This window comes from Eumetopias jubatus, unplaced genomic scaffold (assembly GCF_037043125.1).
Source record: "Eumetopias jubatus isolate StellerSeaLion01/CBP00866 unplaced genomic scaffold, mEumJub1_p1.0 scaffold_7, whole genome shotgun sequence".
In the NCBI taxonomy this organism is placed as follows: Eukaryota; Metazoa; Chordata; class Mammalia; order Carnivora; family Otariidae; genus Eumetopias; species Eumetopias jubatus.
This window is the reverse complement of record NW_028274813.1, coordinates 119,352,389-119,375,395: the sequence shown is the minus strand read 5'-3', so window position 1 is coordinate 119,375,395 and position 23,007 is coordinate 119,352,389. Positions and strand designations below refer to the sequence as shown.

The window sequence follows — 23,007 nt, the reverse complement described above, 5'->3', positions numbered from 1 at the left end:
TTTTCCTTCTACATATCCATCTTCTTCTCTGTGCTGGACCCCTTGTGCCCCCTCGAGGAGCTGTGTCACACATAGAATGTTCCACTACCTTTGCATTAGCCTTTAAAGCTGATAGGATTTTTCGCCCTCCCGCTTCATTTTTCAGATAGGGTTGCTCCTCCCACGCTGACCCTTCCCGGGACTACCTCCACCTTCCTTTTAGATCGCCTGACTTTCTGCCATCATTCATTCACTCCACAAACACTGGACCCCTACCACATGCCGGGCGCTCTGCTAGGCACCAATGCTACATCAAAGTTAAGTAAGGACTCTACCCTTCTGAAAAGTAGAGCCCAGAGAGGCAACACAGTCACACAAGCAAGTCATCACAACGTCAGACCGCACGGAGGAAAGGAGCTGTCCCAGAGATAGCGTGGCGATGGAACAGTCCAGGTGCGTGGAACAGTCCAGGTGCAAGTACGCGAGGGCCACGTGACCAATTCTGACCAATGAAAAGGAGAGGAAGTGCTGTGCCTTCCTTTCAGCGGAGGCAATGCAAAGCAGATCTGTGATTCTCCATTCTCTCTTCCCCTGCTCTAACCACTCGGGACATGGTTCTAGGGGGTGCAGCTCAAAGATGGTGGAGCCTCCCTAAGCCCAGTGGCTGGACCACACCGAACATTGACCGGTGCAGGACGTGCAACGTGAGCAGAGCATGAGCCCAGCGTCACAGCGCAGACATCTGAGGGTTGTTTGTTGCTGTAGCATATTGTAGTCTAACTTAATAGAAGGCGGCTGTATGTGCCTCTGGAGTCACTGGAATAAGGGCTTTCTCTTTAGAAAACTCCACTCATTACCCCATCTGACCCTCTCTTAAAATATAATATGATCCAAAGGTACTGTGCAAAGTATTTTTCATTGCAATGGAAATCAGGTGAGAGAAGCTGCAAATATATGGGCTGAAGGGTTGGCTGGGGGAAGGTGGTTGGAGCAGACAAGGGGAAGCCGGGGCCAGGTGGGAAATAGCATGACCACTGGAGAATGTATTCTCAGTGCCTGGCTGAAGGCCGACACTTAGTGGGCATTTAATAAATAAATGAGCACGATACCAAAAGAGAGCTGATTGAGGGTTTGGGGAGGCAAGGCCCAGAGTTTGGGCCAGGCGGGATTGGGGAAACATGCTTTCCCTCCTTCCTTGCTTATTCTAGAAGGTGTATCCACCCCCTGGACTTTGGGCAGGTATAAAACAGCAGTATGAACACTCTGTTTGGGTTTGGCTTTTTATTTTTTTAACCGTGGCGCAATATTCCTTAAATAAAACTTTCCATCTTAGCCATTTCTGTGAACTTAGCTATAGCTCAGTGGTATTATGTACATTCACATTATTGTGCAACTATCACCACCCCCACCCCCGGATATCTTTCATCTTCCCAAACTGAAATTCTCTCCCCACAAAACAGTAACACCTCATTCCCCCGACCTCCCAGCCCCTGGCAACCACCATCCTACCTTCTGCCTCTATAAATTTGTCTTCTGTGGTTTCCTTATATAAGTGGAATGATACAGAGAGTATTTGTCCTTTGGAGTCTGGCTTATTTCACTTAGAATAGTGTCTTCAAGGTCATTGTTGTTGGAGCGTATGTCAGAATCCCCTTCCCTTTGAAGACTGAATAATATTTCGCTGCATGTACACAGGCTGGGTTTGAGACCCAACTTTCTTCCTTCACTCCAGACCTTACAGAACAGCAGCCCAGCTGCATCTGCTTTACTGTGCCACCTGTTGGTCAGTGAGGGGCACTCTGCGCTGATGTGTCTTTCCTTCGGAGCGGCGTCCCTGTGCTCACTGATGGGCCAGTTCCATCTCAGGTGATCTTTCTTACCCGTGGCTGAACACCACCCTTTATTATTTTCCTTTCAACTCTCCTCTAAAGGAGAGGAGTTTGTATCTGGTAGTTTTCCTCCTCCCCCTCCTTTTCCCAGATTTACTTATCCTCACCGGTGATGGAGAGTCTGACAGTCATCGGGTTGTGGTTCATGAGGGAGTAGGAGCACGCCCCTCACCCAGCATGTCGTCCTGATCTCTGGTGTATCTGTTCCCAGCCCATAAGAACACCTGGGGAGGATCTCACCCAGCCCTCCCACATGCTCCCCATCCCCCTGCCTCCCCCCACTCCCTCCCTCTGGGCTGTCTCTCTGTTCATCTGAAGCTGAGTATGAGACGGAGGTGGGTGTGCAGGCCAGTTCACCGTGGGAGGCACACATGAGCACGCAGCTCCCAAGATCTGGGAGATCTGGAATTTTCTGCAGTCTAGCTTACCAGCGAGCCCGACATAGAGGTGAAGGTTGCTTTCACAGCCTCGTTTCCCTACTGGTGAGTGATCTTGAGAGGTATTTTCATGAATTCTGTAGGGCAGGGGCGCCTGGGTGGCTCGGATGGTTAAGCGTCTGCCTTCGGCTCAGGTCATGTTCCCAGGGTCCCTGCTCAGCGGGGAGAGCCTGCTTCTCCCCCTCCCTCTGCTCCTCCCCCTGCTCACGTTCTCTCTCTCTGTATCTCTGTGTCTCAAATGAATAAATAAAAAAAATCTTTAAAAAAAAGAAATGCCGTAGGGCAGAAGATAAATGCCAAGATCCAGGCTCCAAATGCCTGAATAGAGTTCCTAACACTAATCGTGCCTGGCCATTTTTCTATCTCTCAGGGTGTCTAGCACATAATAAGTCAGCAACTACAAATGGCCTAGCTATACCCCCCACGCGGAGCCTCCCTGAGCCCCAGACAGACTCTCGGGCATTTCTGCCCCTCCTGTGCTCTGTGCAGTGTGGCTGTTAGCACTGCATACTCTCTCCCCACAGCCCTGTCGCTTCGTTAAGGACAAGGACTTGATCTGTTCCTCTCTTCCCCCACACCTAGTGCATTGTGTGGTCATCAATAAATGTTTGTGGAAGCAATGAATAAATGAATTAACCTGTTTGCCATTCTCTGCAAGAAAGGCATGCTTTCACGGAACCAAAATCCTGCTGGCCATAGCTCTTGCTCCGTCGTGGACATAAAGTCACGAATATTCACAAACCCACTGCAAGGGCACGGCCTGTGTGTGCGATCATGATTTACAGCTCATGGCTCTAGGGTTGAAACGTAGGCCTGAGGCCTATTTGCTTAGCAAGCGTGTTCACCCCATTTCTCTTATAGCTTGTTGAGGAGAGGCCAGGGAGATGATTCTCTGGAAACAGAGATTATGAGTTCACCAACCATAATTGCAAATAGCTGTGCTAACAGAGTGTAGGTAATGTTTCAAATGACATAGATAAAAGTCCCACATTTTTTTTCAGATCTAATCCTCAAGTTTTCAAGGCAATTGCAGTATTATGGATAATTTGAATTAAGTGTAGTATTCGGAGAATTTCCATCGAAGTTAGATTTCTTTCCTTATATGCTGGTACAGAGAACAGTATCAATCAATATTTTAGGGGCATCCATGTGTTTATGTGTGTCTCACCCCTTTTAACTCATTGTCATGGTGTTCGGCAAACGCAAGCTTAATTGTTCTGTTTCATTATATGAGTCCTACTCTTCCGTTCACAAATAAGGAAGGTGATCAGGAAGGGACTCTCACCCTAGCCCGGGGCAATCCCATCTCTTCTGGACATCTGGAATTGCTACATGGGAATAAACTGAGGAGCACGTAAAGCTCAGGAGATTATGTTTTCCCTCTTCTTGCACTGGATTCAGAAGAAGCAAAGTGAAGAATGGTAAGTAGCCATGGTCTCCCCATGTCCACCTTAGCTCCACCCCCAGGACCCTCCTCCCATACCTCCCCATGATTCAGTCTTTAAATGGTTAATGTTCAGCACACCGGAGCCTCCAAAGCCACGCTGTATCCTTCTGGTCATAGGCCTCTGTTCTCATTGATTAGTAAGTATGCCTTTCCTGTTTTTCAACATTCTGAACGTCACCCCTGCCTGATTCCTAATACTGCAAGAAATTCTTGTTGTACCCTCCAGTTGAGGCATCCCTCCTCTGCTGTTGAGTGACACAAGCCAGGATAAACCCGGATTAGGACACCTGTTAGCTGTGAGATTCAATTTTACCATCTGCAGTCACTGAACCACTTAGAGGGGTGGTTACTATTAAACCCCGGAGCAGTGAGAAGTTTGTGGTTTCATCTAGCCCATGACCACACCATCCCTTTCACTTCTGCTCCCTCCTCTCCTGCCCTACAGCATGCCTGGTCAGACTTCGGTCTCATCCCATCTGAGCATTCCTGCCTCCAACTCCTTTTCAGTGGATCTTCCACATGGCTCTCAGTTTCACTATGTGACTGTCCCAATGATTAACCCAGTCGATGCTACATGGAAGAAAGACACATCTTGTCATCCAAGACACCTGGGACCTCTGACGAATTATATAACTCCAAAACCAGGGTTTCCTCTTCTTTAAAACAGGGATCTTATTACCATCATATCATCTCTTCAGGTCCTGACCTCCTGTAACCTGCTGTTACAATACACTGACTGTGTATTGTTTATCTCTTCTGCTACACTGTGAGCTCTTTCATGCAGCATCCTTGTTACATTAATCTTTCCATCAGTGCCTCATCTGGTTTTTGGGTCGACCATAGGCCCTCAGTAAATAAATTCTCATAGAGTTGAACTGAATCAAGTTCCAGACACCAAAATGGTGACAATGCAAAATCAATCCAGATGTTTTCACGTCAGTGGATTATAAACTGAATTGATTTGTTCCTTCGATGAAAGTCAGTAGCCCTGGAATTTTTTTTTTTTACACAATCCCAATAATTTCTGTGCACCAGAATTCTCAGCACTTCTGCACCTTCACTTGGCTGCTGGTGAAATAAACGACCAGCGTGACCCCACCCAGCAGAGCACATGATCGACCGTGGCTGCTCATGTGTTTTAGCCATGACTGAACCAGGACAGGGCTGCGAGCCACTGGGTGGAGCAGTGTGCCCTGGGGAGAGAGCTTATGACATTTCCCCTATGATTTCAGAAAAGAAAAGAAAAGGAAAGGAAAGGAAAAAAAAAAAACAAACCCTCTTTTTCTTACGAGTCTCTGCTCCACGTCAATAGAAAATGTCATCACCTGTGCACATACAGACGTGTGTTGTCAGCCAGCTCTGCCATGGGACGGTCCTCAGGGTGGAAGGAGGCACACACACTTGCACAGCCTCCTCCTCTCTTTCCTTGATAACAGAATCCCACTTTTATTTGGGGTGACAGTGTACACAGCTAGAAGACAGTCTGCTACCCTCCTCTGGAGGGCTAGGTTCTGGCCAATGAGATGTGAGCCGAACTGAGCAGGCTGCTTAAAGGAAGCTAACTCCATAGAAGAGTGTACACCTTTTGATCTTCCCTCCTTCCTCCTTCCCCTGGATGAAAGTCATCTTGATGCGGGTGCTCCAGGAGCCATCTCAGAACTTGCCGTGAACTTGAGGATAGAAACCACCGGCCGGAAGAATGGAGCAGGATAAGAAAGGGGCTGGGTGCCAGGTGACTGAGGAGCTACAATACCAGCCCTTGGTGCTTCACTTTCCAACTGCTTCCCTGAAAGAAAAATGCAACACTAACAATAAAGCCCTCTCTTTTGTTTAAGCCACTTTAAAAGGAGCTCCGTTTTCGGTTACACGCAGCCCACTAATCTAATCTTACAAAGCCGGGATATATTAGTTTGGTAGGGCTGCCCTAACAGAGTACCGCAGATCCGGTGGCTTAAACTACGGGACATTTTCTTGCTGTTCTGGGGGGTAGACGTCCCAGACTGAGGTGTTGGTGGGGTTGGTTTCTTCGGAGACCTCTCTCCTTCACGTGTAGATCCCTGTCTTCTCCCTGTGTCTTCACATAATCTCTCCCCTATATGACTGTGACCAAATTTCTTCTTCTTATAAAAGACAGCATATTGCATTGAGACCAATCTTTGCAACCTCATTTTAACTTAGTTACCTCTTTAAAGACCCTATATCCAAATACAGTTACATTCTGAGAGACTGTGATTAGGACTTCAACAGAGGAAATCTGGGGGCCATACAATTCAGCCCATAATACAAAGCATGAATAGAGGTTTATTGTGGCTCTTTTTCTTTTCTGTCTTTCTTTTTTTTTTTTTTTTTGGTAATAGCAGAAAAATTGGTAATAAGTGTCCATCAATGGGGGGGGTAATAGGGAAATAAACTATTGGTGAATTAATACCAAAGCATGCTATACGGAAGTATGAAGAATGAAGGTTCATCGTGTCATACTGCTAAATGGAAAACACTTAAGGAGCCAAAATGCTTACTAATATGTACAGTGTGCTGCCATAGACATACATATAAATGCAACAAAATGTGTATGAATCACATTTCTAGAGACATTTCGATGTTTATAAATGTATAGAAAAATGTCTCTGTGACAAAACTGATTGGAGTACAGTTGTGGGGTGGAGTAGAACGTTTGAAACTTTGTATAATGTTTGGATCTCTCACAACTACAGTAAGTAATTCGTGTCTTTCTTAAATAATTAAAAACTTAAAAGATCAGATCAGCCATTTAGAACTCGTGTAATTTGGAAGCATCTCTGTCCAAACTCTTTTAAAATAAGAAACAAACAAACAAAAAAAAGATTCAACCTTGAAATGCATTAGTCAGAGCCTACAGTATTGGGTTAAAATCAGATGAAATACTGAAGTTGTCTTAAACATGAAAAAAAAAGGGGGGGGGATTATTCGCGTTCCAGAGATGACGGTGATCCTGCATCCCCTGCGACCAACAGCCAAGCAGCGGGCCCCGTCCATCCGTGACCTTCTGGAAAAGCAGAGCTATACCCGCCACTCGCTTCCAGGTAAGCGGCTGTTCTCCAAGGAAGCTGCAGGAGACGGAGAGGAAGCGTCCGTGCACACTCCGGACCCGGCTTCCCCGGAGCCCAGGCAGCTCCCGGGACTGGCACCTCCAGTGCCTCTCGAGGCCCCGCGAGGCGCTGTCCGGGGGCTCCCGGAGGCCCTGAGGGGGCTGGTGGACCTGGCCTGCACGGCAGGGAGAAAAGGACCGGCCTCCGCGAGCAAACGGGCCGGCGATCCGCGGTGACCCGGCTCCGGCAGAGAGCCCCGGGAGACCGCGGGAGGGACCCCGGGAGAGGGGCGGGGCCAAGATGGCGCGGGGGCGGGGCTTCTAGGGACGGCTACGAGGCGGGGCCTGGTAGGTCGGCGCGGGCCTGGGGGCGGGGGCGGGGGCGGGGGCGGGGGCGGGGGCGGGGGCGGGGGCGGGGGCGGGGGCGGGGGCGGGGGCGGGGGCGGGGGCGGGGGCGGGGGCGGGGGCGGGGCCCGGCGGCGCGCGCACCGCTGGCCTCCGCGGCGGCGCGGCGAAGATGGCGGCCTCTGGCTGGGCGCGCGCGGCCCTTGTCCTCCTCTGCGCCTGCGACCTGCTGCTACCGCCGCTGCCGCCTCGGGCCTTCGCTGCCGAGGGCGCGGCCGGGACGCCCGGCGAGGCCAGCCCGCCTCCGCGGAAGAAGAAGAAGGACATTCGCGACTACAACGATGCGGATATGGCGCGTCTTCTGGAACAGTGGGAGGTCTGCGCGCGCGCACAGCCGCCCCAGCTTCTCTGCGTCTCGGTGACCCTGTTCCCTGTTCCCGCTGACCCCCGGCGCCCTCCGCGCCCCCGCCCGGCTGTCTCCCGGCCCCCTGACGGCCTCTGCCCAGGCCAGGCGACCTTGCTGGCTGCCGCGCGGGAACCGCCGCCGGCCCCCCGCGCGCCCGCCGCCCCCCGCCCCAGCCTTCCCCCCGGGCGCCCTTGCAGCGCTTCCCTGGCCACGCGGGTCCCGGGCCGGCCCTTCAGGCCTCTGCCCTGCTGTAGCTTCGGTGCCCCGGCCGCCCCTACGGGGCCCCCAGCGGTCAGTGGGCCCGGCACGTGCGGAGGGAGACCTTTCCACTCTGCTCAGGCATGGGGGTGGGGCGTGAAGATCGTCCTTTTAAGAGGACCGTCTCAGCTTTAATGGTTGGCCCGTCTTCCAGGTCAGTAGGATTTCAGGCTTCTCGTTTTGCTGTATTCTCTCCTGAGAGTTTTGTAATCCAAGGCTGGTGGCTCTCGGTAAACTCACATTTCCTTTAAAGGAGCAGAGACTTGTTTTTGTGAGAGTAAGTTTTTTGGTTCGTTACTTGAATGCACTGGAGTGTGTAATCTTTCTAGAGAAGGTTCCGCAAAGGAAAACACGTTGTGCCTTTTTCCCTCGCAAAGGCGGTTGTGTTGTCCTGGCTCATTTGCGTAGCTGGTGGAGTGGAGTCAGAAACGTGGGTTCTACTCACTGTGTAATCTTGGGCAAGTCCTGTTTCCTCTCTAGGCCTCAGGTTCCTTATCTGCAGAATGAGGTTTTACCGGATGACTCCTTCCCATGGCGATGTCTTTTTATTTTGTGGGTATATGGCTGTGTACATGGGCGTGTCTGATAGAGGCTTTCAGAGTTTAAAATACCATCTGATGCCTTGGACTAGAAGAAAGCAGACTTGTATTTCCGTATTTATCTGCAGGTGATGATGGCGAGATTGGGGTGGATTTGAGTGTGTGCCCCACTGATGAAGAGGGAACTCCGGGCAGCAGTTCCTTCCACCTTTACGGTCTCCTTTTCTATCTCCCATCTCTTTATAGACTTGAGCAAATGAAGGTTTTGATCCCCCAAAGAAGAACACTGCCTCTTGAGGAAGTCCTACCCTGGAAATAGTAAGACCGTGAGCTAGACAGAGGGGCTGCTGCGGAGATGAGCAAGGGATCCCGCCATCAGGAGCTGTAGGTGACAGGACGAGTAACCCTAATACAAAGTAGGAATTGCTGAGTTCTGTAAAAAGGAAGAAGGTGTCGTGGGACTTTCAAAAGGTCCCAGGGAGGAAGTGGCATTTTAGATACTCGAAGGGGGTGTGGGAGCAGGGCCACAGGAACTGGGGTGGGGGGGGCACATGGGCACGGGGCAGAATGGTGCAAATGGTAATTGCCTAGGCTTTGGAATCGGACTGCCTGGTCTCAGACCACTTGTGAGTTTGGGCTGCCGAAGAACCTGTCCGCACTTTTAGTTTCCTTATCTGCAAAATAGAGGCGTTAGTATTACCCACCCCAGAGTAGCTGGAGTATTAGCTTTAAGAGAGCCTGGAAGGAACATAGGATAGCGCAGCTCCCAACTGGAAGCCGTGCAAACATGAATCAGGTATCTTAGCTGGAAAACGCTCTGTCTGAAGTTAAGTGTGGGAAGGTTGGTGGGGACCAGGTTGGCCTGGGCCTTGAATGCGCTGGGGCCTACACTTTATTTAGAAGGCAATACGCAGTCGCTGATCAGAGTTTGCAAAGCTGCATGACCCAAATACTGTGATACTGGGACGCTTACATGTGATCATCCCTACCTCCAGACAGAAATGCGTTCACTCTCTCATGTTCCCTCTGTGTGCGGACACAGTTTTATAGCTGAGAGCATAACATCAATGTAATTTTCTGCTGTTCATTTTTTCACTTGATATATTGAGCGTTTCCCCGAGGTAACTGCACAGTGTTCATAATACTCTCTAAAGCCTTCAGAGGATGCCCTGGAGTGGATGTTTCAGCTGTTGGAGGTTTTGAATTGGGGATATCATGATTAGAAAAAACGGATTGGTTGGCAAAGGTTAGGATGGATGGGCAGGGAGAGAATCTGAAGGCAGAAACGACTTCTTAGTTAATATTTACTGAGTTTTCATTAGCTAACAGGACTACTCTGAGTGCATTCACTCATCTAATGCTCTTACCCTGTTTTCTAGATGATGACACGGAAGCCCAGAGAGGTTAAGTAACTTTCCCAAGGTCAAACAGCAAGTAAGCTGAATTTCAAACTTGGTCATTTGACTTGCAGGCCTGTTCTTTTAACCATTTTACTACTGCTCCATACACACTGGTGAACAGAAGTGCAAATGAAAGGTAATGAGGAGGACCTGGATTAAGCCAGAAGCTGCAGGATCTGAGTGGAAGAGAGAAACCTGAGAGATTGTATGTGCAGCTTGGTGGCTGGTGGATTGTGTGACCAGGCAGGAGACAGCATGATGTCCTGGAAGGATGGGTTTTGAACCAGCATTACCGCTTGGTAACTCTCTGACCCTCCTTTTCCTAACTGTAAAGCCAGAGACAACCCCCTTCGCGGGGTGCCGCGCAAACCAGATGAGCTAATGTTTGCAGACCCTCCACAAATGTGAGCTCCCTCCCCCCCAGAAGCTGGGATTTTTCCTCTGCCTGTGGCGATCCCTAAATCCATCCCCCAACTCCTTCCCACTAGTGTGAGAATTGGTATGCCATGGAGAGGCCTGCCCCACATGGGTTGGGGATGGGGAAAGGGAATGCTTTCCACTGGGTTAGACTTAATGCTGAGTCCCAACTGGTGTAGGAAAACCAAAGGCAGTTCTTTCATTACACCTTACAGTGCGGGCAGGTGGGGGTGGGGGGATTCCGGAGCCAGCAAGGTGGGTTTGCTCTTCAGTGTCACCCCTGCTGGCATGTGACTTTGAGTGAGTTATTTGTCTTCTCTGAGCCTCACCCACCCCATGTTCCCTCTGGCCCTTGTGGGGCCGAGCCGGCTGCTCTGCACGGGCTAGCTAGTGTTATCCTCAGGGACCACGGGAGCAAGGAAAGGATCTGGGAAAGGGGAGTCAGCTTTGTGACTGAATCTGACTCAGCAGTGAAGTGGGGAAGCCGGTTGAAAATGCCTAGAGGCAGGGCTGGCCTGTTTCTGGGGAGTGCCTGGGGCTAGGGGCTTGATGGCGGTCCTCAGAGAACGTCATGACCACAGGTCAGATTCTGCAGGGAAGAAGCCCTGGGACTATGGAGAGCTGGGCCGGGAGCCACACTGGGGCACTGTCCTACCCCCCACCCCCGTTTTTTGTAACTGAAACACACAACACAAATTTCCAAAGATGGGAATTAAAGTAGCTTGAAACAATCCTTACCCTTGCTATAGGCACTAGACTTGAGATTAGTTAGTTTTCATTAAGTGTCGCCTGTGACCTAGTGAGTTAATTTCATGACCTCGAGTGAAATCAGTTTGAAAAACACAAATGTTCTAGGTTCCTGAGCCAATTAGAAGTCTTGAGGTGTTTTAAGGAGATCATAACAGATGTTATGGAGAAGTAGAGTAGAACGAAAACAGAAACAGCCCATGAATTTGGCGACCAGGCGGTCCTGTGTGATTTTGACAGTGTGATTTCCGGAGTTGGTTGGAGGTGTGATTATTGGGGCTAGCACAGGCTACTTACTGCTTGTCTTTATGTCATCGAATCCCCAAACCCAGGAGGGAGATGCCGTCCCCCCCTTCCCATTATAGGTGAGGAAAGGGATTTTCTAAGCCTCCCAAGATCCTGTGATGGCACAGCACGTGCCCCTGACTGCAGATCGCCATCAGCTCACAAAGCAGAAGGAGAAAGAAATGGGTCAGTTGGGAGGGTCGCAGAGTTGAGGAGAAGCTTGGTATGTTGTGTGTTGTCACACTGCTGCGGCCCTGGCGTTCACCTAGCTCTGCTTTTCTTTTTATAGATGAGGAGGCGGGCCCAGGGGAGTAAGGAGTCCTATCCAAGGTCACTCAGGTGGTTAGGTAGAGCTAACACTAGATCCCAAATCTGGAATAAATGGGGATCGCCTCCAAGCACTACTGTAGAAGTCTCTTGTGCTCATCCTTTATTAAAAATATTTTAAAATTACATTATTGTTGGTGTCCTCGGTGATTTAGTCAAGAGAACCACGGAAGAGTGATAAAGGGGCTTTGTTTCATTTTAGGTTGGTCATTTTTCTGTTTTTTTTTTTTTTAAGATTTTATTTATTTGAGAGAGAGAGCATGAGAGAGAGAGAGAGAGCACATGAGAGGGGGTAGGATCAGAGGGAGAAGCAGACTCCAGGACCATGACCTGAGCCGAAGGCAGTCGCCTAACCAACTGAGCCACCCGGGCGCCCCTGTTTTTTGTTTTCTTTTTTTAAAGATTATTTATTTATTCATTTGAGAGAGCGAGAATGAGAGAGAGAGAGAGAGAGAGAGAGAGCACATGAGGGGGAGGGTCAGAGGGAGAAGCAGACTCCCCGCCGAGCAGGGAGCCCGATGCGGAACTCGATCCCGGGACTCCAGGATCATGACCTGAGCCAAAGGCAGTCGCTTAACCAACTGAGCCACCCAGGTGCTCGTCTGTTTTTTTTCGATAACAGCTTTATTGTGAGATAATTGACTTGCCATACAATTCAGCCAATTAAAATGCACATTTCAGTGGTGTATTCAGAGGGTCGTGCAGCCATCACCACTCTCAATTTTAGAACGTTGCCATCGCTCCAAAAATAACATCTCATCTTATTCCCTCTCTGCCACTTCTCCCAACCCTCCAGCCAGCCCTAGGCAGCCACTAATCTCTGTTCTGTTCTGGACATCTCACCAGCGGCCTCGTACACCTGGTCTTCTGTGTGTGGCTTCTGTCACTTAGCACAGTGTTTTCAGGGACCATCTACCAGTACTTCATTTTTTTTTTTTTTTTTTGTGGCTGGAATTATTCGGCTTTTCTCTGAAGAACTCTGGTTTTTAAATATTTTTATTTATTGATCTATTTACCTGCCTTCCTACCTGGGAAAAGTCACGTGTCCCTTTTGATGCCTCCCAGTTCCAGCCTAATACCACAGGGTGTATTCTTAACCCCTTCCACTGCTAGAACTCCCTTCCCCAAAGTGAAGAATGGGGCTGTCGTTATCCTTAATGTATTTACTCCTCGTGGAAGCCTAGGATTCATGGATGGTAGTGTGAGGCTTGCTAGTTCACCCCACTGCAAAAACCAAGCCTGCTAACTAGAACTGGGTATTTGTTCTTACTGTTTTAGTTAACGTTGATATACGTGAAATGCAGATTTTAAGTGTAGGGTGCTATGAATTTTGACAAATGGATACATCTGTGTTGTCCATGCCACCATTAAGAAAGAGAATATTCCCATGACCTCAGAAAGTTCCCTTCTCAGTCAGCCCCACCTCATTCCGCCTCCCAGGGGCCACCACTGTTCTGATTTGTCATCCTAGGTTAATTGTGTTTGATCTTGAACTTTAAATAACAGGCTTACAGCACGTCTGATTTTTGTGCCTGGCTTCTGTCGCTCAATCTTGTCTTTCTGAGGTTGGGGACACATCTTCATTGCTGTGTTGCAGCTCATTGTAGGACCGAACCAGGATGTGGCCATTTTTACAATCTACCGTGCTGGGTGGATTCTTCCAGAGGGAAAGAGCTGTTAAGCCATTACATGGGCTCTGGTGACCTGGAGTGATGGGTGCTAAGTCCTGCCGGAGACTTGGGCTTCTCCCAGAGGTTGCCTAGAGGAGGGAAGCTCCTGGGTCTCCTTTTTCCTGGGAGAACCTGGGTCGTCTGCCCGCACCTGCCGGCCGACGAGCGCATTCTGATGACTCGCGTGCTCTGTGCTCTCTTTTCATAGAAGGATGACGACATAGAAGAAGGGGATCTCCCGGAGCACAAAAGACCCTCGGCGCCTATCGACTTCTCTCAGATAGACCCGGGCAGGCCCGAGAGCATCCTGAAGATGACCAAGAAGGGGAAGACGCTCATGATGTTCGTCACTGTGTCCGGAAGCCCCACGGAGAAGGAGACGGAGGAGATCACCAGCCTCTGGCAGGGCAGTCTTTTCAATGCCAACTACGATGTTCAGAGGTAAAGCACCAGCAGGCCGGCCGGGGACAGCGCAGTCCTCACCTCGGGCCCTGGGCCCTCCTGTCTTGGATTTCCCCTTACGTTTATTTCTCTTCGTTTTTAAGAAGAGCATTTATTATTGGTCACAGCCAGCAAGCTTATTTTTTAATATCTCATTCAATCCTCAAGTTTTATTTATCTTTGTGTCTTTAACTCTGTTGGGGACGGGTAGCAGACAGGCTGCAGTGGGTCAGGTGCGCGGCAGGGTGCTCCCTCAGCCGTGTGCTCCGCTCCATGCCCCCCCGGCTCCCGGCTCTCACCACACAGTGCTGCACCTTTCGTCCCCGTGAGCTGGGGCAGGTCGGCCTCTGTGGGGCAAAGGAGTCACAGCCTGGCCGCGTGCCCCCCGGGGGGGGGGGGGCGGCATCCCTCCACGTGGGGCAGCTTTCCCACTCGGCCTTGGAGCCGACTGCCTAATTCAGGTGAAGGGGTGGGGTTCCTGCAGCCCAGTGCGGCCCTCCCGTGCAATGCTCAGGGATTTCCTTTTTCCTCCTCAGTAACAGTCCTGAAATTCAGGGTCTTCAGAAGTCCTAGTTCAGGAAATAGAAGAGTAATGACAAAATATGAAAGGAACACTTACTGTCTGCGATGGTGTGATGCTTTCATTAGCTTGACCAGACGCATAGGGGAACAGGTACACAGCCAGAGCCCCCGCTGCCCTCCCAGAGGCAGGGCGTGGCCCTCAGGGACGAGGCGTTCGTGCCCCTGGCCACACTGGTGGGCTGCCTAGGCCCCATTCTGCTCCTCTTCCCCCTTGGGACCTGCTGAGTCCTGGCGTACGTGGGCTACCTGTTACCCTCCGGGCTCGGGATCTCCGTCCAGTGGTCGAGTGTGTCTCTGACCCTTCATGGGCCCCTTACGGTGACCCAGCCTAAGCCCGTGGTTTTCAGCCTTTGTCTGCAGAAGGCTTTTGGCAGAGGAAACCTTCACTGGGCACCTCGGAATGCAGAACAGATGCCCTCCTCCACGGCAGCAGCCTCACAGCCCCGGGGGCGGCTCCCCAGACCCCTCGCTGACGCTCCTAGCGCAGGCATCCACGCCCCACACAGCCCAGCTTTCTGTGTCTCGGATTTGAGCTGAGGCGTGAAATCGTTCAGTCAGTAGCTAAACTACAGGTTTTTGTTTTGTGTTGATGTTGAATTTGGGAGGGATTATTTTTCCTGGTTGCGTGCCACAGAGCGGCTCTGACCCGTTCGTGCATTTCTAGTGTGTTCTGACCGTACGATCGCATGTCTCTGTCAAGGTTCATCGTGGGATCAGACCGTGCGATCTTCATGCTTCGTGATGGGAGCTACGCCTGGGAGATCAAGGACTTTTTGGTCAGCCAAGACAGGTGTGCCGATGTCACCCTGGAGGGGCAGGTGTACCCCGGCAGAGGGGGGGGAAGCAAAGAGAAAAACAAAACAAAGCAAGAGAAGGGCAAGAAGAAGCAGGAGGGGGACCCGAAGTCTCGGGCCGCCACGGCTCCAAAGGAAGACAATCGAGCTGGGAATAAGAGGGAGGAACTGTGAGCGGCCACCGCGGCCCCTTGGGAGGAGCCCCTGGGCCGGACAGCCCCCTGCGGTGGGGGGCAGGCGGGAGCACCACTCGCCGAGGACGTCCTGCTTTCTTCTGGAAAGGCTCTGCCGTAGGACCGGTTTGTGGTCCACGTGAGAAGTACTGTCTAAAGGGCTTCAAGTAAGAGGACAGAGGTCTTATAATTCCCATTGGACGGTGACACTTCCACGTTTGCCAGAAAATCAGTGTAAATGGAAACCCGACCGTTGCTTTTGCCATTTCTGTCTGGGGGCATCATTCCTGCGGCCCCACTCCCCTACCCTGGCGGGCCCTGACCACCAGGGGCTCGCTGTGTCCGCGTTTCCCTCCTTTCTGTTCACAGGAGGGCTGCCGCGTTCTAATCGGACAGACCTGGACTCAGTGGAACCGGGCTCTTCGGGCCGCAGACTCGGTTTTGGGGACTGTAATGTTAAGCGCGCTGTGGGAGCCCCGCGTGGCACTCTGAGCTCTGAATGTGTGGTCAGGACACCAGGATGTCTGAGCCCCACGTCGGTGCAGAGAAAATCACGTAGCTTGGAAACCCCAGGTCTTTACTGTGAATCCCCATAGGGGTTCTCGGTTCCCGTCTGGGTTTGCGTGGTCTGTACGGGTCGGGGCTGTGTTTCCTGTCCTCGTGAGGGGCAGCCGCGCCAGTGTCGAGGGTTCGAGCGTGCTGTCATGTGACAGTGCTGAAGGGTGGTGATCGGGAGTCTGCCGGTGGGACAGAAGACTCAATGACCTCATTCATTTCTGAACATTTTTCTCTGATGAAGTGCCTAAACTTGTGGTGTTTTGTGTGGTACTAACGTGACGCAGTACCTGCCTCTGTCGGGTATTGCTGTTCATGCGGCAGACAGAACTTGTATGCAGGTGTCACTTTTAGGAACTAAAATTATTTGTACAAAACTTCCATTGTGATTTTAACAAATGAAGACTAGCTCGTGTATGTGGTTCCAGATGTTACTGCTGGAGGAAGGTACAAAGTGACAAGTCTGTGCCTACCCCCTGCCGCTGCCTCATCTCAGGGGAAGCTCCTGTTCGTTTGTTTCCAAGGGGGAAAAAGTTCACTCAGCATCTTCTAGGGACGTGTTTCTTCCAGCCTCTGTGTCCCCTGATTTGGCAACTATTCAGATTTCTTTTGGATGAAGCGTGCTGTGTCCCTCCTCAGGTCTGTGTGCGGACAGATGTCCACCCTGCCGTCCCCACCTCCGGCCGCCCTCGCGGCGGGGCTGAAGGGCATGAGGCCCAGTCAGAGCTAATCCCGGGGTCCGTGTGCCTCGGCCACCTCAGGAGGAGGACTTTCTTGTGTCTCCTACTCCTTGAATCGGGGGGCGTGAGGCTGGAGCTGCAGCTCTCGGGCCCCAGCCCGACGAGGGCTGTCTGAGCCCCTGGATCCAGCCCCGGGTGCCTGGCTGCGTTCAGTTTTTACCTCGGGCGTCTGCTGGCTTTCTGTCCTCTCTAGCCGATACGGATCATTGCTTTACCCAATGCGGGGAGGGTACTCTTCGCACTGCCCTGTACCTTGTATTTCCATGTCAGGATGTACTAACCTCACTGCTTCCTGTGCAATGTGCGGCCATGTCAGCCAGTGTTTAGAGCGTCTGTTAGTGTGCTGGGCACACGACAGCTCCTGCTGTCCTGAAACTTAACGACCCGGTGGAGGAAGACAAGTACTCATCACGCATAAAATGGCAACTGTTAGATGAAAGAGGTGTACACTGCCAGAGGTGGGGATGGGGGCAGGGGGAACCTTCGGGTGGTCAGAGAGGCCCTCCCTGAGGCAGGAGGCAGAGGAACCGTCTGTGCAAAGGCCCTGTGGTTAGAAGGAGCAGAGGAGGGATGGCAGGAAGCCAACGAGGAGTCGGGCATAGTGCAACACCCACCTAAAGAGGGACGAGGTGCATGGGGCCTGGCAGGAATTTGGGGTGCCCTGAAGGATTTTGAGCTGCGCTGGGGTGAGCATGAGAGACCATCCCATCTGTACTTGGCTGCACTGAAGAACTGATCACGAGGGGCCCCCAGTGCGTGTGAGGGGCAAGCTGGGAGAGTATTTCAGTAGCTCAGGCCACAGCCGCAGGTGGCCCCAGTGAGCAGCGTGGCTGTGAGGGGTGACCCACAGTTGACCCGCACACGGCCTGCTGGTGGACCCTTGGGTTTTTCCTTAGTACTTGGCGGCTGCCAGAATATTTTGGTAACTTTATATCTGAAGGGCAAATTCCTAGCAGTGGAATTGCTAGAACAAACAAAATGTAACATTTTGGTCTGTGTTGCCAAACTGCTGTCCCGAGCGGTTTTGCTCACTTGTACCTTCACCAGTGGTGGAGCGCGGATCCTTGCTGGCGCTGGGCACTGCGCTGGTCACTGTCAAAGATGCAGACCCCATAGCTGCATCGGCTGCCCCACAGAGCTAGAGATGCCAGCCAGCCGCACCTGTGCCCAGCCCCCGGGTGCTGATGGGTGAGCTGGCGAGCCTCCAAATGGCTCTGGCCCCAGCCTTCACAGAGAGGAGCTGTCGCAACCTGCCGGGCTGGATCCGGAGACTCGCCAACAAGAGAGATGTGTCGAAGAGAGGGGGGCAGAATATACGCAGAACCCTGCAAATGAGAGTTCCGTTTTGCTTGTTTGTGTTGGTGTTAATGTCTTGATGTAATACCTTGCGTGGTAGCTTTTGTCTACCACCTGTGAGACACGAGAGCCGCCTTACGTCGGCCGCCTTCCTCCCTTTGTCCTCACACCCTCTGGGTTTTGGTGGTTATTCTCTGGTTTTTAGTACTTCTGGTGCTTTCCTTTGCAGATTATGTTAAACCTCTTGCTTTTTTTTTTTTTATTACCAATTTCAGTAGCATGTATGCACCCCTAATCAAGGCAGGGAGTTCACAAACTTTCCCTTACCGCCCTGATTCTTGTGAACCATGTTGTGTGTACTGGTCCGAGACCAGCCACTCTCTCTCCTTAATAATGACTGCCTTTTCTCTCAGCTTCCTGGGGATCCTTCCTCAATGAGAACATTCAGCAATTCTGCTAGAAAGTCTTAGTGTTGATTTTCCTTTTTTTTTTTTTTTAATTCTCGTAAAAGATGGTGTGTTATTTTCCATTGCAGATTCAGGGATTTTTTTTTCCCTTATTTTGGAAACATTTATCTTTTACTTTTGTTGTTGGGGTTTTGGGCACCCATTTTTTTCTTAGTTCTGATGAGAGGTTTTTTTTTTTTAAATTTCATTCTGTTTTTAATCTCAGCTGTTTTTATTAAAATTCAAGGTTTTATTAAATTTTATGAACTCAGAAAGTCCAAATGGAGAATCTCCCCCTTGGGTTATATTTTTTCCCCCCGGAATGGACTGTTTCTCTGTATTTGTCAGTATATTTGTTCTTTTGTTGTTGTTTGGTAATTTCTAAATGTTTGGATGGCTGCCAGGTCATTGCTTTTCCCCCTCTTGTTCATGCTTAGTGGACACAGCGTTTCCCAGACCTTGGCCCACAGCATCTATTTTAGGTGAATTCTGACTCCCCTCGCTCCTTCTCTGAGTGTTGTTTTGTTTCGCTGGAGCTGTGATCCAAGGGCTCGGGGTGTCGTCCCTCAGCTTTTCCATAGCTGAGCGGGACCGGCAGGGGCCCAGGCAGGGCTGCATGCGGTCTGGCTTGATAGGCAGGCTCTGCGCTCCTGTGGTTTCTACCCAGTGTCCTGGATTAGGCGGCTCCTCCCCACGGTGGTGGGAGGGGGTGACCACCATTCCTGGAAGCCACTTGTCACATCTTTGGAGAGTTTAAAACACTAGCGGCGGACCTTGGAGCGTCGGCTCCCCTCAGGGAGGGTCTGGCTGGAGTGTTCTTTGCTTCACTCTGGGAAAACCAGGTCTTCTGCGGCCAGAATGTGGGGTGCTGCTGGCCAGGTCAGGACAAGGGCGCGGGGAGGGAGGCGCTCGCTGCAGGCTCACAGTGGAGGGGGTCACCGAGCACAGCAGCCAGCATCAGGTTTTAACGCTATACATAAAAAATACAGTTCATGTTAAAAAAAAAAAAAACACCTGACCACACTTGACCTTGTTAGAGATGGAATCAGAGCAGGGATGAGGGTGGACGGGGAGGCCACGCTGGACAAGTGTGGGGTCAAGTCGTCCTCTGGTTTCAGTTCATACCCCTGACTTCCCGGGTTCTTGCTTCTAGAGGAAGAACTGAAATCCTTATTTTTACTAAGATAACATGACAGCGATGTTAAGAGATCTCTATAAAAGGAAAAGATTCATCTGCCAACACCCCGCCGAGCTCTCGAAGCTCCTGTCATTTGACCACGTGTCCTTCAGAGCGTGATCCCTGCAGTTTCTCTCCTGGCAGAAAGACCAGTCCCTCTTCAGCTCTTACCACTGAGCTTTCTATTGGAATATGGCGTCCGCATCGCCACGCAGACCACGTCTGACCTTTAGCAGCACTGTGATGCCCCCGTGCTTTTGCTGTGCCTTGATTTTATTCACCAGGCCGATGTTGCGGAGAAAGTCGGGCCAGACCACGGTGCCAAGCATGGCTCTGTTACAGTCTTCCCCTCACTGTCCATGCACCCCCCTCTGGCAGCGTCGGCTTCAACCCAAGCCCACCCAGCTCTCACGAGTGACCCTACCCCGCACCCCCTCGGTCGTGGCCATTTGCCCCAGACGTGGGCCCCTCACACGAGACACTGAATGACCCGGTGGCTGAGTCACTGAGAGATGAGCAGCTAGAGTGAAGGCATCAGAACCTCTCTTGGTGAAGTTTCTAGATTGGCCCTGCGTTTCTAACCTGGGCCTTGATTAGGTTGACTCAGGATTCTGAGAGCGCGCTCTGGGTCCTTGTAATCAACTTTCCCCCAGAGCTGCTTTGGAGAGGGCTCTGCCGCAGGTCTAACCAGCCCCGGACCCATCTGATTTGTCCGATTCTCTGATGACACGTGTCAGGAGACAGTAAGTCCAAGTGCAGGTGTAAAGCCCCCCGCACGGGGCTGGATCAGTGCGCCCTGTATCTCTTTCTAAACTGTTGAATGAGTTCTTAGCTCCTCACAGTCATAAACTGAAATTCGTTTCTTGCTTTCCTGAAGATGAGTCCTTTAGTCTTGGTTTCCAGATTACTGGAACTAAGGACGTGTTCATATTGTGTGTGGTCACTTTATTTCCAAAAGGATTATATCCGTTTGCACCATCACCCGCAGTACAGGAGAGTTTGTCCTCTTTTGCCCATTAATACTGACCAGGAAGGGGCATTATTTTCAATTCATTAGTGTATTTATTTGTTCAGAAAAATACCGATCACTACATGCCAGCCATAGTTCAGTACATATAAAACAGTAATTTATTTTAATTTGTGTGCCTTTGAATATTAGGGGGGCTTTGTGTTTTCTGTGCTTACTGAAAGTCCCTCCTGTGAAAGTGATTTGTTCCTTTGTTGCTTAATCTATCGGTGGATTCTGTTAAACAAAAATTGTGTGCTGGACACTTGTTAAAAATGACGAGGAAGACTATTCAAGACCGTCACAACAGGAGCAAGGGCATGCCCCCAGTGGTGAACACAGCAAACGTAGCCGGGGCCTTTGAGCTAGGGCTGGGTGAAAGGAACTTGATGGAAGGCTGGGAGTTCTTGCGAAACTGGCCGCACGGGATTCTGACTGAAGGCAGGCCCAGGACTTGGGTGTCAAGGGTCGGGGGCAGGTGCTGGACTGACTTAGCAGGGTCCTCTGCCAAAACTGGGCTCAGCAGGCCAAGCCAGGGGCCTGGTTGAGGTGCATCCTCAGGGGAGCCTGACTAGTTTGGTCAAGGACAGGAGTCTGCCCTTTCCTAGTTTTGCAATGTGCGTGTCCTTTGTTGAACACAGTGCGAAATCTGGCGAGTGTTTTCCTGTGGTGAGGCCGTGAGGCGCCCCTCAGCCGGGTTGGGTGAGTCCGAGGCTCGGTGCCGAGGGCCCGCGGCGGCGGGCAGGGACCGGGCTCTTCACCGGGGCTCCTGGGGATGCAGGTCTGAAAGGAGAAGCCTGAAGAGGAGAGTGGCTGCGTCGGACCCTCCAGTTCACTTGGGGCTGGGGGCCGAGGAGGAGGAGGACGAGGACGGCAGCGGCAAGAAACTCAGCTCGGCCTTTAGAACCTCCACACCTTCCCATCACCTGCCTGCCCGGAGCCTCGCGTCTGCCCCGCCTCGGAGCCAGCTGAGGGGATGGGGGCTGGCTGGCCGTGGCGGGGCCAGCGAGGCCTCCCCCTCCTTCACGGGACCCTGTCAGTGAAGTAGAACTGTTCCTTCTCTCCACCGTCCAGCCCCGAGAGCCAGGGCACTGCTGGGGCAGCCGGGCAGCCAGACCCTCTAAAGCAGCCAGGGTCTCCCATTTAGAGAGTCCGTCCAACAGTTAGGGGTGTGTCCACTAGGGGGCAGCAGAGACCGGCCTCCGGCCGCGGGCTGCCTCCCTGGGGTGGGAGTCCATCAGCCGCTGTTCTCAGGAACCAGCCGTTCCGTCTGCACCTGCCAGGCATCTGTGCACATGTGAACACACCTCTTCCTCCGACTTCCTCTTTGGACCGTGAAAGACTCCGATCCTTGTGTGTTGTCCACACGTCCTAATGCAGTTCATCCTCACAGTGACCCTAGGCGGGCAATGCTGCGTTGTCGTCCCCCCCCCCCATTCTACACACAAGGAAACCGAGGCACAGAGAAGTGGAGGGTTTTTCCCAAGGTCACACTGCTAGGGATCGACAAAGGCAGGATTCAAACCTGGGCAGTCAGGCTTTGCCTGGGAAGGGGCTGCTCCCACATGCAGGCCACGTGGCGCACGCACGTGCCAGTCCCCTCACTCACCCAGGACTCACCGAACACCAGCGGGCCCCTGGAGCTGCGAGGGCGACACGGGTAAGGTGACCAAGGCAGGCGAGTCCCTCTCTCGGCGGAGACTGCAGTAAAGATGCTCAGTGACGTTCACCACCTCTGAGAACCCACTGTGTGCAGGCTGTTGGCACACTGGATGTCGCTCACTCCGCAGAGCCACGGGCTTGCGCGGGGCCGGTTAGAGCGCAGGTCTGCACTTGGACCCCCCAGCCCCCCCACTGCCAGAGCTGCATCATTGTGGGCACGTTCAGTAAGCACCTGGCCCGGGGCCCACGGGGGCTGAAAGTTCCCGCCTCCTGGGAGCATAACGGGGGTTAAGTGAGCAAATCCATGTGAAGCACGCAGCACAGCATTGCACAGTGCCAACTGTTGCCACGTTTGGGGGTCTTCAGATGAGTGAACAGAGGCTCATGGGGGTTGACGCAGTTGTCCCAGTCACAGCTGGGAGGAGGCAGAATGGCCTCCCGCCCAGGCCTGCCTGGGAGGGCTGTGCCCCCCTCACTGTAGCACAGCTCCCTAAGGGGTGGCAGAGGGGATGGCGGAGACCACCTCGGGCGCAGGACAGCCGTCTGCCCCGCACACTGCCTGCAGCACGGTGGCCCGTGTCCTTCAGGGAGGAGCGCCACCCCCCCTTGGTGTTGCACTCCCAGATCCTTGTGTGGCCCAGGGCCTGCGCTCCGGCAGGGCCTTCATCCCGCAAAGGGCGAAGACCAGGGCCAGGTAGTGAAGTCCCAAATCCTGGGTGGACCACAGGCTGACGGTGCCATTTGCAGGGCCAGGGATTCTAGTGGGCCCGTTTCAGGAGGTCCCACCAAGTGCCACAGGCCAGAAACTCCAGGGCCTTCCCCATCTGGTCCACCTGAGCTGTAGCCGAGGCCACTTGGTCGACTCCTCACAGGACTTGTCAACCTGACCCACACCTCTCTGCGCACGCGCCTGCCGCTCAGATTC

At 52.2% G+C, this 23,007-nt stretch overlaps 1 protein-coding gene across 1 annotated transcript; it reads left to right on the top strand.

Moving 5' to 3' along the window:
• The first annotated feature begins 7,298 nt into the window (after positions 1 to 7,298).
• MESD (mesoderm development LRP chaperone) lies at positions 7,299 to 16,172 on the top strand. Its single transcript, XM_028089410.2, has 3 exons — positions 7,299 to 7,537; positions 13,419 to 13,651; positions 14,934 to 16,172. Exons 1-3 carry the CDS (start codon positions 7,334 to 7,336, stop codon positions 15,199 to 15,201), a joined length of 705 nt encoding a protein of 234 aa, XP_027945211.1. The 5' UTR covers positions 7,299 to 7,333; the 3' UTR covers positions 15,202 to 16,172.
• Positions 16,173 to 23,007: the final 6,835 nt, after the last annotated feature.

What these genes read in the sequence shown, in the direction of transcription:
- MESD (XM_028089410.2), top strand. Translation starts at nt 7,334, where the DNA reads ATGGCGGCCTCTGGCTGGGCGCGCGCGGCCCTTGTCCTCCTCTGCGCC. An exon ending in GTCTTCTGGAACAGTGGGAG is followed by an intron (nt 7,538 to 13,418) that starts GTCTGCGCGCGC and finishes CTCTTTTCATAG; the next exon opens with AAGGATGACGACATAGAAGA. An exon ending in GCCAACTACGATGTTCAGAG is followed by an intron (nt 13,652 to 14,933) that starts GTAAAGCACCAG and finishes GTCTCTGTCAAG; the next exon opens with GTTCATCGTGGGATCAGACC.